Below are 20,448 nucleotides of genomic sequence, written 5' to 3'. Positions count from 1 at the left end.
ATTTGTTATGATAGGAATTACTTGGACTTTGCTCCATGAGATGGATTACCAGAAATACATCTCTGTTCGACATGACTACATCCTCCTCCCCGAAGACGCCCTCACCAACACAACTCGACTTCGCTGGTGGCAGCCTTTTGTGATCAGCAATGGACTCGTGGTCTCTGGAGTGGAGCGTGCACAGTGGGCACTAGACAACATACTGATTGGAGGAGCAGAAATCAATCCTAGTCAACTTGTCGACACTTTTGATGATGGTAAGAATTTTGTGAGCCTTTTGTCTGCCTATTCTTTAGATGAGTTACCACATGAAAAGCATTCAGAAGAGTACCTAGCACATACTCGCTGCTCAACAAATATTAGCTATTCTTTCACCCAGTGGTCTGTAAATCTTCAATATTAACTGTTTGTTGAAATGTCAACTGAGAATTTAATAAATTCTGTTAAAGACAAAATGTCTAGCTCTAAATATAATTTGAAATTTCAATATCCAAAATAATTTTAGTTTCTTTAGGAATTTCTGCACCACAGAGATGCACATTGCATTGTTTTAAAAGTGTGTCAAAAATTTTGTAATAGTGCAAGTCAACCAGATGAGCAGTGACAGTTTTTAACTTGGGTAATCATTATGTGAACATTTAATAATATTTTCTAAATTTGATTAATCACCTTGGATTTATATATTATACCAATTACATAAAAATCATTCTTAAAGGCTAAGCAAAAAGGCAGAGCATAGACATTTAAGTGATTAAACAATAAACCAATAAGAGAGTAACATGCCATATTGCTTCCAATTTACCTTAACAGAAGGTACTTCCCATGAAGAAAACTGGAGTTTTTACCCTAATGCAGTAAGGACAGCAGGATTCTGTGGCAATCCATCCTTCCACCTCTACTGGCCGAATAAAAAGAAGGACAAGACTCATAATGCTCTCTCCTCCAGAGAACTCATTATACAGCCAGGATATATGATGCAGTTTAAAGTAAGGGGAAGTGGCTCCAAACAGAATATGGCATTACATTACATTGGGGATGGAGGATGGGGAGAATGCTTATTTGAACAACTCTAAGGAAATGATTGATTTCATTCATTAAAAGAGACTTTATCTTATGAAGAAAAGAAGTAATCTTTAGCAAAGCCCTTTATCAGATAGGATTATTTGAGCACAGATAAAATCAATTAGTATGTTGGGACATAGCAAGAAATGTAACTATATTGTATTTCATATATGTAATCTTGAGTTCAGTTTCCCAAACCCTGGAAATGAAAAGCTCACATGGGTACCTCTGCCTACTCTGCCTATTTTTCTTTCTCTCTCTCTCTCTCTCTCTCACACGCACACACACACAGTTTCTGTACCTCTTACTCTACACTGATTTCATATATTAAGCCACTTTCTATCCTTTTCTATCATGTCTTTCTTTTTTTTTTTTTGGTCTCTGACTTCTAAACACAAACGTGTACAGTAGCCTGGTTGGAACTCCTCCAAATCCTCAGATTTAAAAAGGACTCTCAAATTTTTTACATGCATATTTTATTCATAGAGGAGGGTAAAAGGGAAGTCAGAGAGATCATTAATAGATAATCCGAGAGAAAGATAAAGCAATATCAATTGATGTTTTTTTCATTATAAAACATATTTTTTAAAAAGGGGTATTACAGAAATACACTTTGTTACTAGATTACTTTAAAGACAAACATTGGTTGTTTACTTAAAACATTTGTTAAATGTTTTAAAAAGATGTCCTACAATGATGGTTAATAGTAAGAATCCTTTCTAGCAGGAATAAAAATGTATTCACAGCTGGTAGGAGAGAGAAATGGGGAGCTGTTATTTAATGGGTATAGAGCTTCATTTTTGCAAGATTTAAAAGTTCAGATCTTTTGCAAAAAAGGTGGGGGTAGGGGTATTCACTGTTTTTCTCCGCTTTATGTTAAACTTTCCTTCAGAGACTAAAGGGTGAGGAAATCTCCCCAAATGTTACCACTCCCTAGGACTATCCTTAATTTAGTGGCATGAAGGATGCTTAAGGTCATATTCAGTGTTACACCACCCCTAATTCCAAGCCACCTCCTGTAAGAGTGAAGATTTTTCCTCTCGCAGGCCCACACTGGGCCCCTATCAAAGCCATCATATTTGATTAAGTTGATAGGAGCCTCCTGTCTTGCTGCCTCTGTTAACCCAGAACTGAAGAGATGGACGTCTTCTTCTCTAACCGAATCCATTTGTTTAAAAAAAGAAAAAAGTTCATCCCCAAAAATGTAATACTTAAAGTATCACCAACACTGCATTTTTCTAAGTCACCATAGACTTCCTAAACTTCACCCGTTTCTTACCTTTCCTTTCCGATCTGTACCCCTGGGCACTGTTGTCTTTGCCCTCCCCGGCTGGTGCCATCATGTTCTTGTCCCTTGGCTCTGGATTCTCTGCCAGTTTTCCTCTTACCTCCTTGTAATCTACTTTTGCCTCCTTTTTGGCTCTTCTTCTTCCTCCAACCCTCTAGATGTCAGCATTTTGCAGTACTTCTCCGTTCTCTTCTCTCTTAGATATTCTCCCCATTGAGAATTCCATTCATCCTTTGGCTTCTTTAAGACCAGCTCCCAGATCTGCCTTTCCAGCCTTGACTGGTTCACCAACAATTAATTCAGTACTTTTACATTCTGTGTACATTTCTATACCTTCATCATCCTGGCATCTCAACTCGCAATGGCAAACAGTGAACTTCATCTCTTCCCTTTCCCTACCAGCTCCTCTTCCTAATTCTCCTGTTTCTATTGATGACACTCCCTGTGACTTACTCATCAGCTTTAAAAGTTGAAGTAGTCTTTGATTTTTCATTCTTCACTTTTCACATCTAACCAGCTACTGTTGCCTTTTGAGTCTAATGTCCAGTGTCCCTGGAAAAAAAATTGGGCCTGGTTATTTCTGTACAAAAACTTTTATGTCTTTGAGAAAAAACTTTTCTGAAAGGTTAAGAGCTTGCTCTTTTAGCTTTTTTTGTTTTTATTATTGAAGTATAATTGACATAAAATGTTATATTAGTTTTAGGTGTACAGTATAGAGATTCGACAGTCTGTACATTACTCAGTACTCACCACGACGATAAGAGTAGTCACTACCTGTCACTTTACAATGTTATTACAATATTTTCATCTATTTGATCCATTCCTCCTGCCCACCTCCCCTCTAGCAATCACCAGTTTGTTCTCTGTATTTATAAGTCTATTTCTATTTGTTTTGTTTTTTAGATTACACAAATTAGTGAAATCATATGGTATTTGTCTCTCTCTAATTATTTCACTTAGCATAATACCCTCTAGATCCATCCATGTTGTCAGAAATGGCAAGATCTTACTCTTTTTTATGGCTGAGTAATATTCCATTTGTATATATGTACCCCATATCTTTGTCCATTCATCTATTCACGGACACTTGGATAGCTTCCATATCTTGGCTATTGTAAATAATGCTTCAATGAACATAGGGGTGCATATATCTTTTTGAATTAGTGTGTTCACTTTCTTTGGTACATACTTAGCAGTGGAATTACTGGATCATTTGGTATTTCTATCCTTAATTTGTTGAGGAACCTCCATACTATTTGCCATAGTGGCTGTACCCAATATAGATTCCCACCAGCTGTGCCCAGAGGTTCCCTTTCATCCACATCCTCACCAACACTTATTATTTCTTATCTTTTTGATACTAGCCATTCTGATTTGTGTGAGGTGATATCTTGATATCTCACTGTGGTTTGATCTGCATTTCCCTGATGATTAGTGAGGTTGAGCATCTTTTCTTGTGTCTGTTAGCCATCTGTATGTCCTCTTTGGAAACATATTCGGGTCCTCTGCCCATTTTTTAATCAGATTTTTGTTTGTTTTGAGTTGCGTAAGTTCTTTATACATCTTGGGTATTAACCCCTTATCAGATATATCATTTGCAAATATCTTCTTCCATTCAGTAGGCTGCCTTTTTGTTTTGTTGATGGTTTCCTTCATTGTGTAAAACCTTTTTATTTTGGTGTAGTCTGAATAATTTATTTTTGCTTTTTCCCTCACCTGAGGAAACATATCCATAAATATGTTGTTAAGGCTGATGTCCAAGAGATTACTACCTATGTTTTCTTTTAGGAGTTTGGTCTCACATTTAGGTCTTAAATCCATTTTGAATGAATTTTTGTATACAGTTAAGAAAGTGGTCCAGTTTCATTCTTTCGATGTTGCTCTCCGCTTTTCACAACACCATTTGTTTAAGAGAATGTGATTTTCCTAATGTGTGTTCTTGCCTCCTTTGTCATAGATTAATTGACCATATAAGTGGAGGTTTATTTCTGGGCTGTCTCTCCTGTTCCATTGATCTGTGTGTCTATTTTTGTGCCAATATCATACTGTTTTGATAGTATATCTTGAAATCTAGAATTGTGATACTTCCAGCTTTATGCTTTTTTCTCAAGAGTGCTTTTGCTATTTGGGGTGTCTTGTAGTTCCATACGAATTTTAGGATTATTTGTTCTAGTTCTGTGACAAATGCTATTAGTATTTTGATAGGGATTGCATTGAATCTGTAGATTGATTTGGGTAATATGAACATTTTAACAATATTAATTCTTCTAATCCATGAGCATGGTATATTTTTTCGTTTACATTGTCTTCAATTTCTTTCATCAATGTCTTATAGTTTTCAGAGTGTAGGTTTTTCACTTCCTTGATTAAATTTATTCCTAGGGGGGGGTTTTTGGTGTAATTGTAAATGAGATTGTTTTCTTCATTTCTCTTTATGCTGCTTTGTTATTAGCATATATAAATACAACATATTTCTTTATATTAATATTGTATCCTTCAACTCTATTGAATTCATTTATCAGTTCTAACGTTTTTCGGTGGAGTCTTTAGGGTTTTCTATATATAGTATCATGTCAGCTACAAATGGTGACAGTTTTACTTTTCCTTTCCAATTTGGATGCCTTTTATTTCTTTTTCTTGTCTGATTGCTGCAGCTAGAACTTCCAATACTATGATGAATAAAAGTGGTGAGAAAGGAAATGCTTGTCTTCTTCCTGGTCTTAGACAAAAAGCTCTTGGGTTTTCCACCACTGAGTATGATGTTAGCTGTGGGTTTTTCATATATGGCCCTTGTTATGTTGAAGTATGTTCCCTCTAAACCCACTTTGTTGAGAGTTTTTAATCATGAATGGATGTTGAATTGTGTCCAATGCTTTTTCTGCATCTATTGAGATGATCATATAGTTTTTATCCTTTCTCTTGTTAACGCTATGTATCACCTTGATTTGCAAATATTGAACCATCCTTGTATTTCTGGAATAAATCCCACTTGATTATGATGAATGATTCTTTTAGTGTATTGTGGAATTCAGTTCGTTAATATTTGGTTGAGGATTTTTGCATCTCTGTTCATCCTTGCTGGCTCAGTCGGTGGAACATGCAACTTTCGATCTCAGGGTTGTGAGTATTGGCTATAGAGATTACTTAAAAATAAAACCTTTTAAAGAAAAGAATATTGGTTGGGGTGCTGGGTGGCTCAGTCGGTTAAGTTTCTGATTCTTGGTTTCGGCTCATGTCATGATCTCAAGGGTTGTAGGATTGAGCCCCACATCGGTCTCTGCACTTAGCGGGAAGTTGGCTTGAGGATTCTTTCCCTCTGTCCCTTCCCTGACTCATGTGCATGCTCATGCTCTTTCTCTCTCTCTCTCAAATAAATAAATAAATCTTTTTTTAAAAAAAGAATATTGGCTTGTAGTTTTCTTTTTCTGTAGTGTAGTGGGTACCAAGTTAATGCTGGCCTTGTAGAATAAATTTGGAAATTTTCCTTCCTCTTTTATTTTTTAGAATAGTTTGAGAAGAATAGGTGTTAACTCTTCTTTAAGTGTTTAGTAGAATTCATCTGTGAAGCCATCTTAGGGGACTTTTGTTTGTTGGGAGTTTTTTGATTACTGATTCAGTTTTGTTACTCATAATCTATCTGTGCAAGTTTTCTCTTTCTTCCTGATTCATTTTTGGAAGATTGTATGTTCCTAGGAATTTATCCATTTCTTCCAGGTTGTCCAATTTGTCAGCATATAATTTTTCATAGTATTCTCTTACAGTCCTTGTATTTCTGTGATGTCAGTTGTTATTTCTCCTTTTTTATTTCTGATTTTATTTATTGTAGTCCTCTCTCTTTTTCTTGATGAGTCTAACTAAAGGTTTATCAATTTTGTTTATCTTTTCAAACAACCAGCTCTTGATTAGAAATAGTACTTTTTTAAACCTTAATTCTCATCTTCATACAAAGTTGCGTATTTTTTTATTCCCTTCCTGATTTTTCTTTTATTATGTTCAGTTAGCCAGCATATAGTATCAGAATTCAAAAAAAATGTAGCGTTGGTGTTCTGGCAGGCTGCTCTGTAAAAACTTCTCTGAACATTTGTTGATTACTTATTAGAGTCATAATTTAGAGAGGGGATTTCTAATTAATGATAGGTATTTAATCTTCCCTATACATATTTGTTTTTTATGTTTGTTTTAGATTGTGGTGGGTTGTGAAGCCACTTCTTGTGGTGACCTTCATTCCGTAATGTTGGAGTACACTAAGGATGCAAGGTTTGTGAAATAATTTACGTTCCTCCAAACTTGAATACAACTTCAAATGGTTGTCTGTTTTTAAAGCAACTACAGAAGAGCAACCTTTTATACTAAAAGTACAGTTTATGCTTATTTCACAAATTGTATTGATTTCATTTATATAAAATTTACACATATGTCTTATTTTCAGATTTTTCCCTCAAACCAAGAAAAATCATTTTTCATACTAGGCTGGCTGCAAGCCAACAAACTTTTTTTCTTCTAAAATAAGTAAGATACTACGTTTGTGCTCAAAGTAGAATTCTCTTTTATTCATGTTGCTCATTTTCAACCAACCTTAATAAGAATTTAAATCAATAAAAGATCTAAATATGCTTCAGCCAGAGTCACATGTCCCTACTTTCTTCGGAGCCCTGTCTCCCACCACCACTTTTGAAAATGAATTATGGGGAGTTAAGTTGGGTAAACAGAGAGTTTTGTCAATCAACTCCAGGTATATTTCTGGTAATAATTTCAGTGGGAGGAAACCACTAGAATACAGCAGCATGCATGCTATTATTTTATTCTATTATCTGTGAATATATTCTTGTGCTTGTAAAGAGTTAGATATATCTTGTGTGAAATTATTTTAAATTTTTATTTTAATTGTCTGTATAAATATATACAGGAAATGGAAAACTCACGTAAAAATACCTCAATGTAACCCAACCCCACAGTGGTACATTGTCATTAGTCAGGTCATCTATTTCTCTTAAGAGTTGTCTACCATAACCTCTGTGATTTCTGCAGGTCTGATTCCTGGCAGCTCGTTCAGACCCAGTGCCTTCCTTCCTCTTCAAACAGCATCGGCTGCTCTCCCTTCCAGTTCCATGAAGCCACCATCTACAATGCTGTCAACAGCTCGAGCTGGAAGAGGATCACCATTCAGCTGCCTGACCATGTCTCCTCCAGGTAAATTGCATACTAAGGTAAACTTGGTCGGATTATCTGGCAATCTCTACAGAGCTCATGCAGTGAGATTCCATTACAGCTGTAGTACCCTCTCCATCCATGTCCCCAAATGGCAATGGCATGTCCCAAGAAGAAATAGGAAGACATAGGATCTTTTCTGTAAATGCTACAGAGCTCAAACCTGCTTTGGATGAAATACCACAGCACATGCCAAGCTCAGTCACAGGCCCCAAATCACAGACGCTCAAAGACCTGGAGTTGGCACCGTATCTGCCCCAGTGTTCTGTGATTCCCAAAGGCTGCACTGCTCATCCCATATACAGATACCCTCTGGGGTGTGCAGGTCTGGTCGGGTTACATGAAGCCACAGGATAAACATAATAGAGTGCAATCTTCCTAGAGCAACATTCACTTTACTCAAAGATTTGGAAAATGATATACCTTGATAAGAAAAGTGGACACACATTTATTATGGAATAGAATGGGAAATTCACATCAAACTCTCAGGGAAGGTACAAGCTTCCAGATTGGCACTTTGGCAGATATCCCCAGAGTCTGAGGGGTACAAGTTCATTCACCTTGACTTGGGTGCTTCAAGGAGAAGCCTGGGGAAGTCCTTTTCTCAGAAATAGTTCCCATTCCCAGGGCTGGAGGCAGGACACAGCCACGGGAAGTAACAGCCTACTGAATCCCTTCTGCTCTCTCTGGACTTTCAGTGCGACACAGTTCCGCTGGATCCAGAAGGGGGAAGAAACAGAGAAGCAAAGCTGGGCAATTGACCATGTGTACATCGGAGAGGCTTGCCCCAAGCTCTGCAGTGGGCATGGATCCTGCACCAGTGGCGCCGTCTGCATCTGTGATGAAAGTTTCCAAGGTCTGAATCCCAGACTGTCACTTTTAACACGGAAGACCATGAAGTTCTCTTCACTTCAACACGTATACAAAGGCCACTGGGAGGGGCGCCTGGGTGGCTCAGTCGTTAAGCGTCTGCCTTTGGCTCAGGTCATGGTCCCAGGGTCCTGGGATCGAGCCCCGCGTCGGGCTCCCTGCTCAGCAGAGAGCTTGCTTCTCCCTCTCCCACTCCCCCTGCTTGTGCTCTGTCTGTCAAATAAATAAATAAAATCTTTTAAAAAAATTTTTTTAAAAGGCCACTAGGGGGGCGCCTGGGTGGCTCAGTCATTAGGTGTCTGCCTTCGGCTCAGGTCATGATCCCAGGGTCCTGGGATCGAGCCCCACATCGGGCTTCCTGCTCAGCGAGAAGCCTGCTTCTCCCTCTCCCACTCCCCCTGCTTGTGTTCCCTCTCTCGCTGTGTCTCTCTCTGTCAAAGAAATAAATAAAAAAATCTTTAAAAAAAAAAGGCCACTAGGAAGGAAAGAAAAACTCCATCCGTGAGGGATTTGGCATAGATGACACACTCTTTGTACAGAGTTATTTATCTTTGGAATGAAATATCAAGGATAATTTTCTGCCATGTTCCTTGAAGTATTTTTTTAAATGCAGAATTCTGGGGTGCCTGCCTGGGTGGCTCAGTCGGTGAGGCGGCCGACTCTTAATTTTGGCTCAGGTCATGATCTCAGGGTCCTGAGAACAAGCCCCACATCAGGCTCCATGCTGCATGTGGAGCCTGCTTAAGATTCTCTCTCTCTGCCCCTCCCCCTGCTCATGCACTAAATAAAAATATAAATAAATAAAATCTTTTAAAAAATTAAATAAAATACAGAATTCCATAGTACTTCACATTCCCCATCCTCCATATAATTCCCTGCCCCAGCCACTACCCCCAACACTTTATTTTTGCTTCTGGGCCTCTCTCCTTCTGGGCCTAGCTGCCCATCCCTGGATACTTTGCCAACATTCCTTCTTTCTCAGTCTCTCCAATAGCAGCTGCCCCTGTCCTCCCAAGATGTAGCTGACAATTCAAGATATTCTGTTTTCCAGGTCACTCTGTGTCACACACACACACACACACACACACACACACACACAAACCCACGACTCAAAAAAAAAAAAATACATTTTTACTGCTTGGGCTTCTAGAAGCTGAATACTTGATTTGGGACCGAGTATCTACTCAACTCCTGACATCATAGGAAATTGTTCCCTTGGCCTGAGAGAAGGCCTGCAGCCTGCTTTTCTTTGATGCAAGGTTTCAGACAGGTTTCTATTGTTACAAAGTCTGCATAATCACCATCATATCCTCAGAGCCCAATACTTGGCATATAGCAATGCCCAATGAATCCTTTTTGAATGAATTCTTACATTGCCTTGTACTTTACTATTTACACAGTGTCCGCCAATTTATTCAGCAGAGTCATTAAGAACTTACGATATCCCCGTAAGTTAGCTGTGGTTAATATAATTATTCCCACTTTACAGGTAGAGAAACTGAGACTCTGGGAACTTATGTGACTTGCCTAAGATGACACAGCCAGTCAGTATCAGAAAGAAGACCATTACCCAGTTGTTCTTTCCAGTCCACCTTGCTGTGTCTCATAACTGAGGATTTATCCAAAGAGGAGCAGAATTATACAACTTCCCTAAGGGAAGTTTTTACAGTGTAAAAATCCATAGATTTGACTTCGGGAGTAGAATATATTTAGATTTCTTGGTTGATGCTATTTCCTGGCCTCCAAATGAAATGAGTATGATTAATGTAGACAGCTACACATCTCTCATGTCAGAAATTACTTAGCCATGATCTCTTTCTTCTGGTCTCATTACCCCTGCGACCAGCTGGTTCTGTCCATGTGTTAGCTGGAGAACTTGAACTTGAGGCAAATGAACAAATCAGATGTCTCACAAGGAGTCCCAGATGTCTGGAATTTGCCCTCTCTCCTGCTCCAACAGATCTATGACCTTTTGATTTGGAACTATTGTAGATGTTTAGGGAAACTGTGCTGTTCAAATCAAGGGCAAATGCAAACATATACACATTTGTTAATTTTATGTCTTAAATGCCCATATTTCAGCTCAGTGGTCTCATTCTTCCAGCCTATTCACTATTCATTTATTTATATGACCTTGTTATTGCATATCTTATAGGTGCTAAGTATTGTGTTAGGTACTAGAATCCAACAATGAATAAAATGCAGACTCTGCCCCCAAACTCAAGTATAGAGCTGGAAGAACCAGAACATGACTTATCCTTTTTTTTTTTTTTAAGATTTTATTTATTTATTTGACAGAGACACAGCAGGAGAGAGATCATGAGCAGGGGGAGGGGCAGAGGGAGAAGCAGGCTCCCCGAGGAGTGGGGAGCCTGATGCAGGGCTCGATCCCAGGACCCCGGGATCATGACCTGAGCCGAAGGCAGTCGCTTAACCAACTGAGCCACCCAGGCGCCCCTTATCCTATTTTCTGCTACAAAAGCATACTGGGGAGAAAGAAATTAGGTTGGTTTCTAATGCCAGCATGAGAGCTCTCCACCAAGACCCATCATTGATGAACACGTAGGCCTAGCCAGATGCTGGGTATTTACACAATCGATTCACGTGAGCACTAGGTACATTAGCACCTACATGATGTAGCACCCACAGTAGGATTTTTTTCAAGAACACAAGCCAATAATTGCTCCAGTACAAAAGAAACATTTATTTCTGGGAGTCTGTATCTGCTTGGTATGTTGTCATTCTTACAGTAACAAGAACGGACTGAGCCTAAGATCGAATCCTTCATCTTTTAATGTTTCTGCTGCTTCTCGCTAACTTTTGCAATTATTCCCTTCCCTCTAGGTGACGATTGCTCTGTTTTCAGTCATGATCTTCCCAGTTATATCAAAGATAATTTCGAGTCAGCAAGAGTCACTGAAGCAAACTGGGAGACCATTCAAGGTGGGGTGATAGGAAGTGGCTGCGGGCAGCTGACGCCCTACGCCCATGGAGACTCACTCTATTTTAACGGCTGTCAGATAAGGCAGGCGGCCACCAAGCCTCTGGATCTCACTCGAGCAAGGTAACCAAACTTCCGTGTTGTGGTTCAGACACAGAACTGGCCACAAGACTGGTCATTTCCCGCTGTCTGTTAAATACAAGGGTGAACGTCACGGCATGGGTATCGCGAAGCCGTGGAGACCTAAATGTCACTTGAATTTGGTAGGAGGAAGCAGTGTATGTTTTCACAACTCAGAATTCTGCTTTCCTTCAATTTACTGTAGAATTACCTTGTTTTTCTTTACGTACACTGGCTGAGTGGTGGTGACATAGTCATAAGCCAGGAGAAATGGCCAAATACAAAGAACTGATAAGTCAGTCAAATCAACATGTTGTATACCTTAAACCTACACAGTGTTTTATGTCCATTATGTCTCAATGAAGTTTAAAAAAAGTAATGAAAAAAAAAATTTTAAGTTGGCTGTAGATAACCTATATAGATAATTTCATGTTGACTATTTGCAAGTATGTAAATATAAATGTATATGTGAAGTAAATTTGTAGTCAGGCAGACATATATACCTATATTTAGCATATGCAGTTTCAATAAATGGAAATGGAGGATCAGTGAATGGACGGGAACTTTAAAAATCACATGTTCTTGGAGCTGGTTATTAATGCCGAGTAGAGTGGACAGAGACTGCAAATCGACAAGGGAAGAAAAAGAGACCCCAGGAAGGTTGGCTTTCCTTCCCCACCTGCTCATTCCCAGCTCTGCCACCTCCTTTTGTCTGTGTAATTCAAAAAAAGATTCCAAGGCTTTATGAAGATTGCAAAATACTGGACTAGAGTATTCACTGACTGCTGCAGAGTGTTCAGGAGCTACAAGGATTTTGAGAATTAGATGCTTGGTTAAATAAAAATGTAGACATTTACTTAAGGCTTTTGACATTAGAAAATATTAGTAATGTATTTTCAGAGGCAGAAAGGCAAGTTTAGGGTCTTTTGGTATGATAAACAATGAAAATACAATGAAGTCCTGTGTGATAACTGTGGAGGTACCAAAAGTTATGTTCACCCATCCCGTGTTTTCCTGCCAGAAAGATGGACTTAATCTGGGACAGCCTGATGTTTCCCTGGACCCCATATACAGCTGCAGGTAGCTGCTTAATGAACAACTGCACGCCATGTTGTGCGAGCAAGTTTGTTTTAATTTATGCATTCACAAGTGTTAAGTCTACTGCCTTATGTCACCAGGTCCCGTAAATGGCACTACTCTACTAATCACTAGGACTCTTATTAGGGTAGATTTCCTATGTTTAAAAACTGTATCTTCTGGGGCGCCTGGGTGGCTCAGTCATTGGGCGTTTGTCTTCGGCTCAGGTCATGATCCCAGGGTCCTGGGATCGAGCCCCTCATAGGGCTTCCTGCTCAGCGGGAAGCCTGCTTCTCCCTCTCTCATTCCCCCTGCTTGTGCTCCTGCTCTAGCTGTCTCTCTGTCAAATAAATAAATAAAATCTTTAAAAAAAAACAACTGTAACTTCTAAGGGCAAGGATGACCATGAGGAGCAAAATGACACTTCAAACAGAGTAACAGACACGGTCCAGAGCCTGCATGTCCAACTCAGTTTTCCCTCCGCTATGATCTCCAAACATCCTCTCCTAAAATAGACATGATGATCTATCCTTGTGTAGATGCTGTTCAGCTTGGAGCTATTTGGGGGGCGGGGGGAAGGATGTAGTAGAAATATCCTGGTTTTATTCCTGGTCCTCTCTATGTCCTCATGCTTATTTGGCCCACATTACCTTCCAGAGAATAGAAGGTATTTGGGGCAAAATACTCTAAGACAAGAAGAGCACAGGCCTTTTGAAAGTCAAAATTGTTTTCTTGGTGTAGAAAACCCACCTTCTGAGATGACTTCTCATCGGTAGGAGGTAAAGGTTAATATAAATACATTTTTTTATTAACACGCCTTAGTCCTAAGACTGGATGCTTCCATTTCTACTCTCTGACCTCAGAAATTAGCAAAGGTTAAAAAGAACAAAGTAGAAAGCATAACTCTTCTACTGCTCCCTGACGCGCGTCTCCCTGTGTTTTCAGCAAAATCATGTTTGTTTTGCAAATTGGGAGCAGTGCGCAGACGGACAGCTGCAACAGTGACGTGAGCGGCCCGCGCGCCGCCGACAAAGCCGTGCTGCTCCAGTACAGCGTCAACGGCGGCATCAGCTGGCACGTGATCGCGCAGCACCAGCCCAAGGACTTCACGCAGGCCCAGAGGGTGTCCTACAACGTCCCCCTGTAAGTGGCCCGACCCCTGGGGATCGCCGAGATTGAGCTCCTGCGCCCACACCGCCCAGTGGGTGGTGGCGGAACCGAGCCGCAGCCCGAGCTCCAGAGCTGGGTTGCTGTTTCCCGTGAGGCCGGGAGGAGGCGCACGAGGGAAGAGAGCGTGTCGCTGAACGCAGGGGCGCCGTGTGCCTGTTTCCCTTTCTCTAGCGGGTATTTCTAGTCCTTTAGAGAAGAACGTTTTTTCATTTTCGGGGTGCACTCCTTTGAAAGTTTTCTGCGGCTAGGCAACGGTGTCACTTTGGTTCGGCACCGCACCCCCAGTTCTAGCACAGCGCCTGTCACACAGAAGGCATGGCCCGTACGTGGGCCGAATTCGGTGCCCTTCCTTCCAGCTGCTGCCGGAGCCCGGGGAGGCAGGGAGGGAGAGGGAAGCGGACTACACGTCCTTGAGTCGCCACTAAAACTTAATGCTGCTCAGAAGAGTACCGTGACCTAAGCAAATCCGAATTCCGTACCCTCAGTCGTGTTGATTTAGACTGGCCTGTTATCTTTGAGGTCTGGAAATGGCATACCAGAAAGTTTTGTCTTCCAGCGCGTAACCTCTTTGTCCTTCTGTGACCCAGGGAGGCACGGATGAAAGGAGTTTTATTGCGCTGGTGGCAACCTCGCCACAATGGAACAGGTCATGATCAATGGGCTTTGGACCATGTGGAGGTCGTCCTGTGAGTATCTGATACATAGCGTCCCATGTCCATTTCGGGAAGGTTTGAAATTCTTTTGCTATGGCACGCTCCTTAATTCAGTAACAACCGTTCCTGATGAGAAGCCCCCACGAGACTTTGGCCTATGCCCTTCAGCAACTGCAATCTGTAGCTCGAGTCAACCTGAAGTAGCAAAGTCCCCAAAGCAATTTAATATGCCTTAGAAAACTTCGATAAGCAAAAGACGTATCTGCGGATTTGACCATATTAGTGAAATTGGATAACACAAAAGTCTCGAGGTAAATGGGAAACAATGTCTTTGCCGCATCTGGGTTGCCTTATGAGATGGCATGACATCCTGAAGAGAGAAGGGGTCTATTGCTAGCTAAGGCGCCCAGTTACAAACACCTGTCTGAGCCACAGATGCCCAAGGCATACTTCCGTGCGATGACGCGATGGCCACTGGAGCGAGGAATTTGTGGTTTCAGATCCCCCCCTGACCAACCCCAGCATCGAGCACGTGGAGGGTGTTCCCCCGTGGTTTCTCCCATATAATAAAGTTGGCACTGCTCTCACCTAGCCGGGTTGACTGTTCTGCAGAGAGATGACTTGCTTTTTCTCTAACGATCTAGTTCCTGTAGAACTGGAATGCTTATGTCTCGACGGGTTCGGACTGATGGCTCCAAGTGGTTGGCAAGGAGAGGCGAATCTTCTCGGTAGATAGGTTCAAATGTTCATTCTGTTTACCAAACCGAAAATGAAATCAGTCCTTTGGCTGATTTCAGTCATTTTGAAAGCAAACTTAAATGATTGATTGGTAGGCAAACTACCAGATTTGTTTTCTTTCAATCATAGCCATGAGCTGAATTTTTCAGCCTTGAGTTAGCCCTCGTCTTAGTTTTCACTGAGGCACCTGCTTGCATGGCATCCATATCAACCCCCAAATCCAAGAGCAACCTGGTCCCTACACAAGCCCCCACTGTGCGCTCTGCTGCTTTGGACAACTTGCTGGGCTCTGCCTCCACAAGACAAAGTTGAAGTTTAAAAACAGTCCAAACTCATTTGGATCTATACATGAGGCTGATGTTTTACTTAGACGTTGACTTCCTCAGAACACATTCTTCCAGGAGAATAGAATATAACCTGGGCTCTAAAATGCATACATATATATAGTAAGGCCAGAGATATGTCCAGATAGACCAAAAACCAACCCTACAACCTTTCTGCCCCAACTACTCTCCTTTCAGAGCAGTGCTTCTCAATCTGATTGAACATCAGAATCACTTAGGAGCTTTTGGAAGAAGCATCCCTACAGATGATTTGATTTTAAATTGATCTACAGTGGGACCTGAGCATCAGTCTTTTTTAAAAGCACCTCGGGTGATTCTAATAAGCTGGTTGAGAATCAGATTTAGAGTCAATAAACACTTTTTATCTTTCAAGTCTCTTGCCAAGTCAGTTTACATTAATGGGGCTTCCTGTGCCTGACAAAGCCTTACCAACTTCTATGGAAACTTCAAAACTTGACAGTCCTCAAAAGAAGGCAGCTAATACTGCCCTGGGGTAGACATATCATATGTGCGAGTAGCTATTTCTTCTCCTGCCACCCAGCCAAGCAATTTCAGTTATTGGTTTTGGATTTCAGAGGCTTATCATCACCATAATACCCTCCCTTAGACAAAATTAAAGAGCAGGTGGGCTCAGCTGTGCAAATATCCTCCCCTGGTATGAAACAACCCCTTTGCAACTTTGAAGCAGAACTCTGTTCTTTGTTCCCTATCCTGGAATGCCTGGTGTTGATACTAATTTTTAGAAGCAGCCACCAGCATCATGATATTACTGTAAGAGTCAAGTTCAGATTCTCTGGAATCTATCATATCAATCATACCTATTGTTTCTGGTATTTTTCTGGAGAAATAATCTGTATTTGTAAAGACTTCACTTTGATTCCATCTCCAGAATTTTAGTACTTTCAAGAATTTATCACTTACCAGGCACCTGTCTGCTCTTACCTTGCATGGTTCTCTCGGATTTTCAGGGCACTAAAACATTTTGAGTGAGGAATGAGCATCACCACACATGAATAGTTTCAGTGAATAATTTAAAACTTATAGCTTCACGCATATCACCATATAATTTTATTTTTATATATTACACAGGTAATTTTAAAAGCAAATGCTATCTCTTTAATGACGTTTTAAAATTTGTTAAAATTATAGGAGTCGCTTGGTTTTCTTTCCTTTTCTTTTAATACCAATACAGAGAAAGTATATTTTCAGAACTATCGTTTTGATATTTTGCTCTTGTCTTAGGATTTAACATTTCTATATCACTGTACCCTTTCAAAGTACTTCTTTTCAGAAGAGTCAAAAGTTTTAAGGCATTTACTAATTAATATGCCCTTGATAGCGCTACAGATTAATTACTTTAAGTTACTCATTTGATAAGCTTAAAATAAAAAAGAAAGTTCCAGAGAATTCAGAAAAATAATTTTCCAGAGTGTCTTTCAACCAAATGAGGCGCAGAGAAGCTATCCAAGGCTAATTTCATGATTCACAAATAGTGCTAATTTTAATTTTGCTACAGTGAATGTGTATTTAGAAATAGATAGAATACTCCCATATATCCCTAATAATTCAAAATATCCTCGAATTCACTATACTCTTATATGATAACATTTAGTTATATAAACTAGTATGGCTAACTCCTCAAGTGTGGACAGGAGAGGAGACTGGGATGCAAATCTAAAGAGATACAAGCCCTGCCTAACTGATTACTGCAAAGAGGGCTGCTAATATGTTTTTGCAACTAATGGTTGGAAAACCATTACATTTTTAGAATGTATTTTCTTTTCTGAGTGCAGACTGGCCTAATCTAGCTTTATCACCATAGTTTTGCTTCTGTGCATGTGCAGTAGGGACACATGCTAAAAATCCCTAGAAAGAAAAATTGTGGTCATGCATGGTATCTTGAGTTTAACCTCACTACTGCCCATATTAACTAAGAAGAGAAAAGAGTTTGATGAGAACAAATTCAGCACTTCTGAAAATATTTCAAGGCTTAAGGAATGCATCCTAAATTGACAACATATATAATAAATGTGTAATCTCATGGCTTAATTCTAACATGCTCCATGTGGAAGGATTTGCATTTCATAAATATGGATGTACAGAGTGACAGTCCCCACACCATAAAGATAAAAAGCACCATTTATCATTTAACAAGCAAAGTTACTTATGCTTTATGCTTGTTTGAGAGTGAAATCTTTTCGTTCTCGTGATGTTTTTCAGTAAAACCTGCCCATGAAAAGCACTTCATGATGACTGGCCCCTGCTATTCTGGCATAAAACAGATGGACTGAATTGACAGATGACTTTTTTCCCAGCCTCACTAGCTTACCAAAAGGCCTTATTCTGTAAAGTCTGAACGATGTAGCATAACACAGTCACTGACAATCATGTCAGAAACCTAATTTCTCTGAATTCATTTGCTAGCATAGAACGTTTTTCAGTAAATGTTTGTGAACACACTTGGGCAGACCCCTCACAAGATCCATGCTGGTGGGGTTCTTCTTAGGATAAAAGAAAATTATTGGTCTTAATCTTTTCTCTTGGGCACTCATCCTTCTATCCTAAGAATCTCCCTCACCCAACTATGCATTTCATTCACACATCACATTTTTTTGTGTACATGTTTAAGTCACAACCTGTCATGTGTATAATGAAGTGGGCCAATTTTTGCATGTGTACCTTGAAAGCAAATTGCTCAGTAAAGAGCCTTTGTGAATTGATTTCCTAAGAAGTGAATTTTTACCACATTTACTGGGAATGAAAACCAATATGTTGCTAACTATGGTCTTAAACGCATCTATCAGATTTTAATAATATGAGTACCATCATGACCATCCCCTCATGCTATTCATTATCAAAATACTGTCATTTTTGGCACAAATGATTTATGGAAATGAGCATAGTACATTTGTTGCAAAGCATATTTATCCTTTATTAATTTGACTGTGTTATCTGATGTAGTGGACTTCTGTATTTTTTAAAGCCCATTCCTTAATATATTCAGAAATAAGCATTTTTCTAAAATGTAAATAATTGAAAAAACAGCAAAATTAATGTCAGTTATTAACTACTACTTTCGTATTTATACTTTATACGCAACATTTATGCCAAATGTAGTACTAAGCTACATGTACCTTGACATATGGTTATGAGCAAATATTGCATGTTGCATTACATTAAAAAGTTAAATATATGTATATATTAGGTGTAGAAGAATAAGAAATAACTTCTTTAATTTTTATTTTCAAAAGAGATGAAAAATCCTATATTGCATCTAAACCTGATCAGACTTTTATGACTAATCACAGTGCTGCATGCATTGAAAGGCATTTTTTAACTTGTGTTATATTTCATTATTTGCTGTCATTGGTTTTCCACTAGAGTAAGGTAAGTCCTCTTACTAATCCTGGGTAATTGTTGACCAATAGTTTCATCAGTGTTACCTACATTAAGAGAAGTGTTGTCAAAGACCTTTGCAATTACAAAAAAAAATTTGTGAGAACAAAGTTGTATATGACATTGAGATACACTGGGACATTTGAAACCTATATCATGTAAACTCAGGGTTCAGCAACCTTGTGGCAGTTCTCTAATGTATATGCAATGTTGGGCGTAGACAAAGTGCTAATCAGCATTGCTTCATTGGGTAACAAATTTGACTCTATGCCTGGGACTGTATTAGGTGCTTTTGAAGTGCTCATAGTTTATAAACTTGTGAGGGGAAATTAAAACCAGAAATGTGTGCAAAAGACCTAGGGGCACTGATTAAATGTAATGTCTTTCAAAAGATCTATTGTGCTGGAGATGAGTGAGGGTAACTTGACTTTTTAATTTTATTCTAAATTAATAAGTGAATTGGCAGAAGGTAGTGGACTTATTCATAATATTGGTGAGTTCTAGATCCTATTCTTAGGTAAGATTTGCCCTCTTTAATAGGTAGCTGCATTTATCCTCTAGTGGAGATACTTTAAGACTTAGGAAAGAAATTAAAATGATTATCATTTATTAATCATCTGCATATTATGCTAGAAGTTTCCATTTAGTCCTTACAATTCCCTGAGGTACATGTTACCAGATATTACTCTCCTTACCACTTAACAGAGAAAATAGATATGAAATCTTCAACATTTGTGAGATATATGAGTCTACACTTATTTCTGTGTGGCCTTCCTGAAAATGCATGGTCTTGAAAGTGAAATATCCAGCATCCTCTATGCAGGGGAGTTTCATTGATTAGTTTGATGGGCAGCTTCTCATCTGACCCTCACCGATATTTCTCTGGAAGATGTGACAATTCACTGAATTCTTATTTCTGCATTCATATGAGGTGTTATTTATTGTATCATATGTTTTGGTAATAAATAAATTAATTACAGATCAGTAAAAATACTTACATTTCTATGAGCTCAGATTACTTCTACCAAGTCTCTGTCTTCCCCATTTCCATAAGAACCCATTAAAAATCAATAGAATTTTTTTCATAATAATTAATGACCTAAGATACTGGCTCCAGTGAGGAGTAACAGTTCAAAAGAGCACAGTCATTCTTGAAAATTCTTGCAATATCCGGGGTGTCTGGGTGGCTCAGTTGTTAAGTGTCTGCCTTTGGCTCAGGTCATGATCTCAGGGTCCTGGGATCGAGCCCCGCATCGGACTCCCTGCTCCGTGGGAAGCCTGCTTCTCCCTCTCCCACTCTCCCTGCTTGTGTTCCCTCTCCCACTGTGCCTCTCTCTGTCAAATAAATAAAATGTTTAAAAAAAAAAAAAAGAAAAGAAAATTCTTGCAATATCCGTATTTCCTATGCAGAAACAGAGAAGCGTCTTATATTTCCATATCATCTAAGTCCCTAAACTCACTCAGCGATAGTGAACATTTAAGTTAGCATTTCCAAGATGCCACTGATATTCATTCTCCCTTCGCTCAATGACTGACAGTAGGAGAATTTAAAAATGGACCAAGTTCAATGCACAGCCAGAG

At 39.5% G+C, this 20,448-nt stretch overlaps 1 protein-coding gene across 1 annotated transcript in view; it reads left to right on the top strand.

Moving 5' to 3' along the window:
- Window positions 1-20,448, top strand: part of RELN (reelin) — a 288,596-nt gene that overhangs the window by 263,708 nt on the left and 4,440 nt on the right. The window contains 10 exon segments of the mRNA XM_081799707.1: window positions 15-167; window positions 170-222; window positions 224-257; window positions 811-986; window positions 6,534-6,607; window positions 7,379-7,540; window positions 8,257-8,414; window positions 11,273-11,492; window positions 13,512-13,709; window positions 14,324-14,422. Coding sequence (XP_081655833.1) covers window positions 15-167; window positions 170-222; window positions 224-257; window positions 811-986; window positions 6,534-6,607; window positions 7,379-7,540; window positions 8,257-8,414; window positions 11,273-11,492; window positions 13,512-13,709; window positions 14,324-14,422 — 1,327 coding nt within the window.

This window comes from Leptonychotes weddellii, chromosome 12 (genome assembly GCF_054177405.1).
Source record: "Leptonychotes weddellii isolate Sample4059 chromosome 12, ASM5417740v2, whole genome shotgun sequence".
Taxonomy (NCBI): domain Eukaryota; kingdom Metazoa; phylum Chordata; class Mammalia; order Carnivora; family Phocidae; genus Leptonychotes; species Leptonychotes weddellii.
The sequence above is the reverse complement of the archived record's forward strand: the minus strand, read 5'-3'. Positions and strand labels throughout refer to the sequence as shown.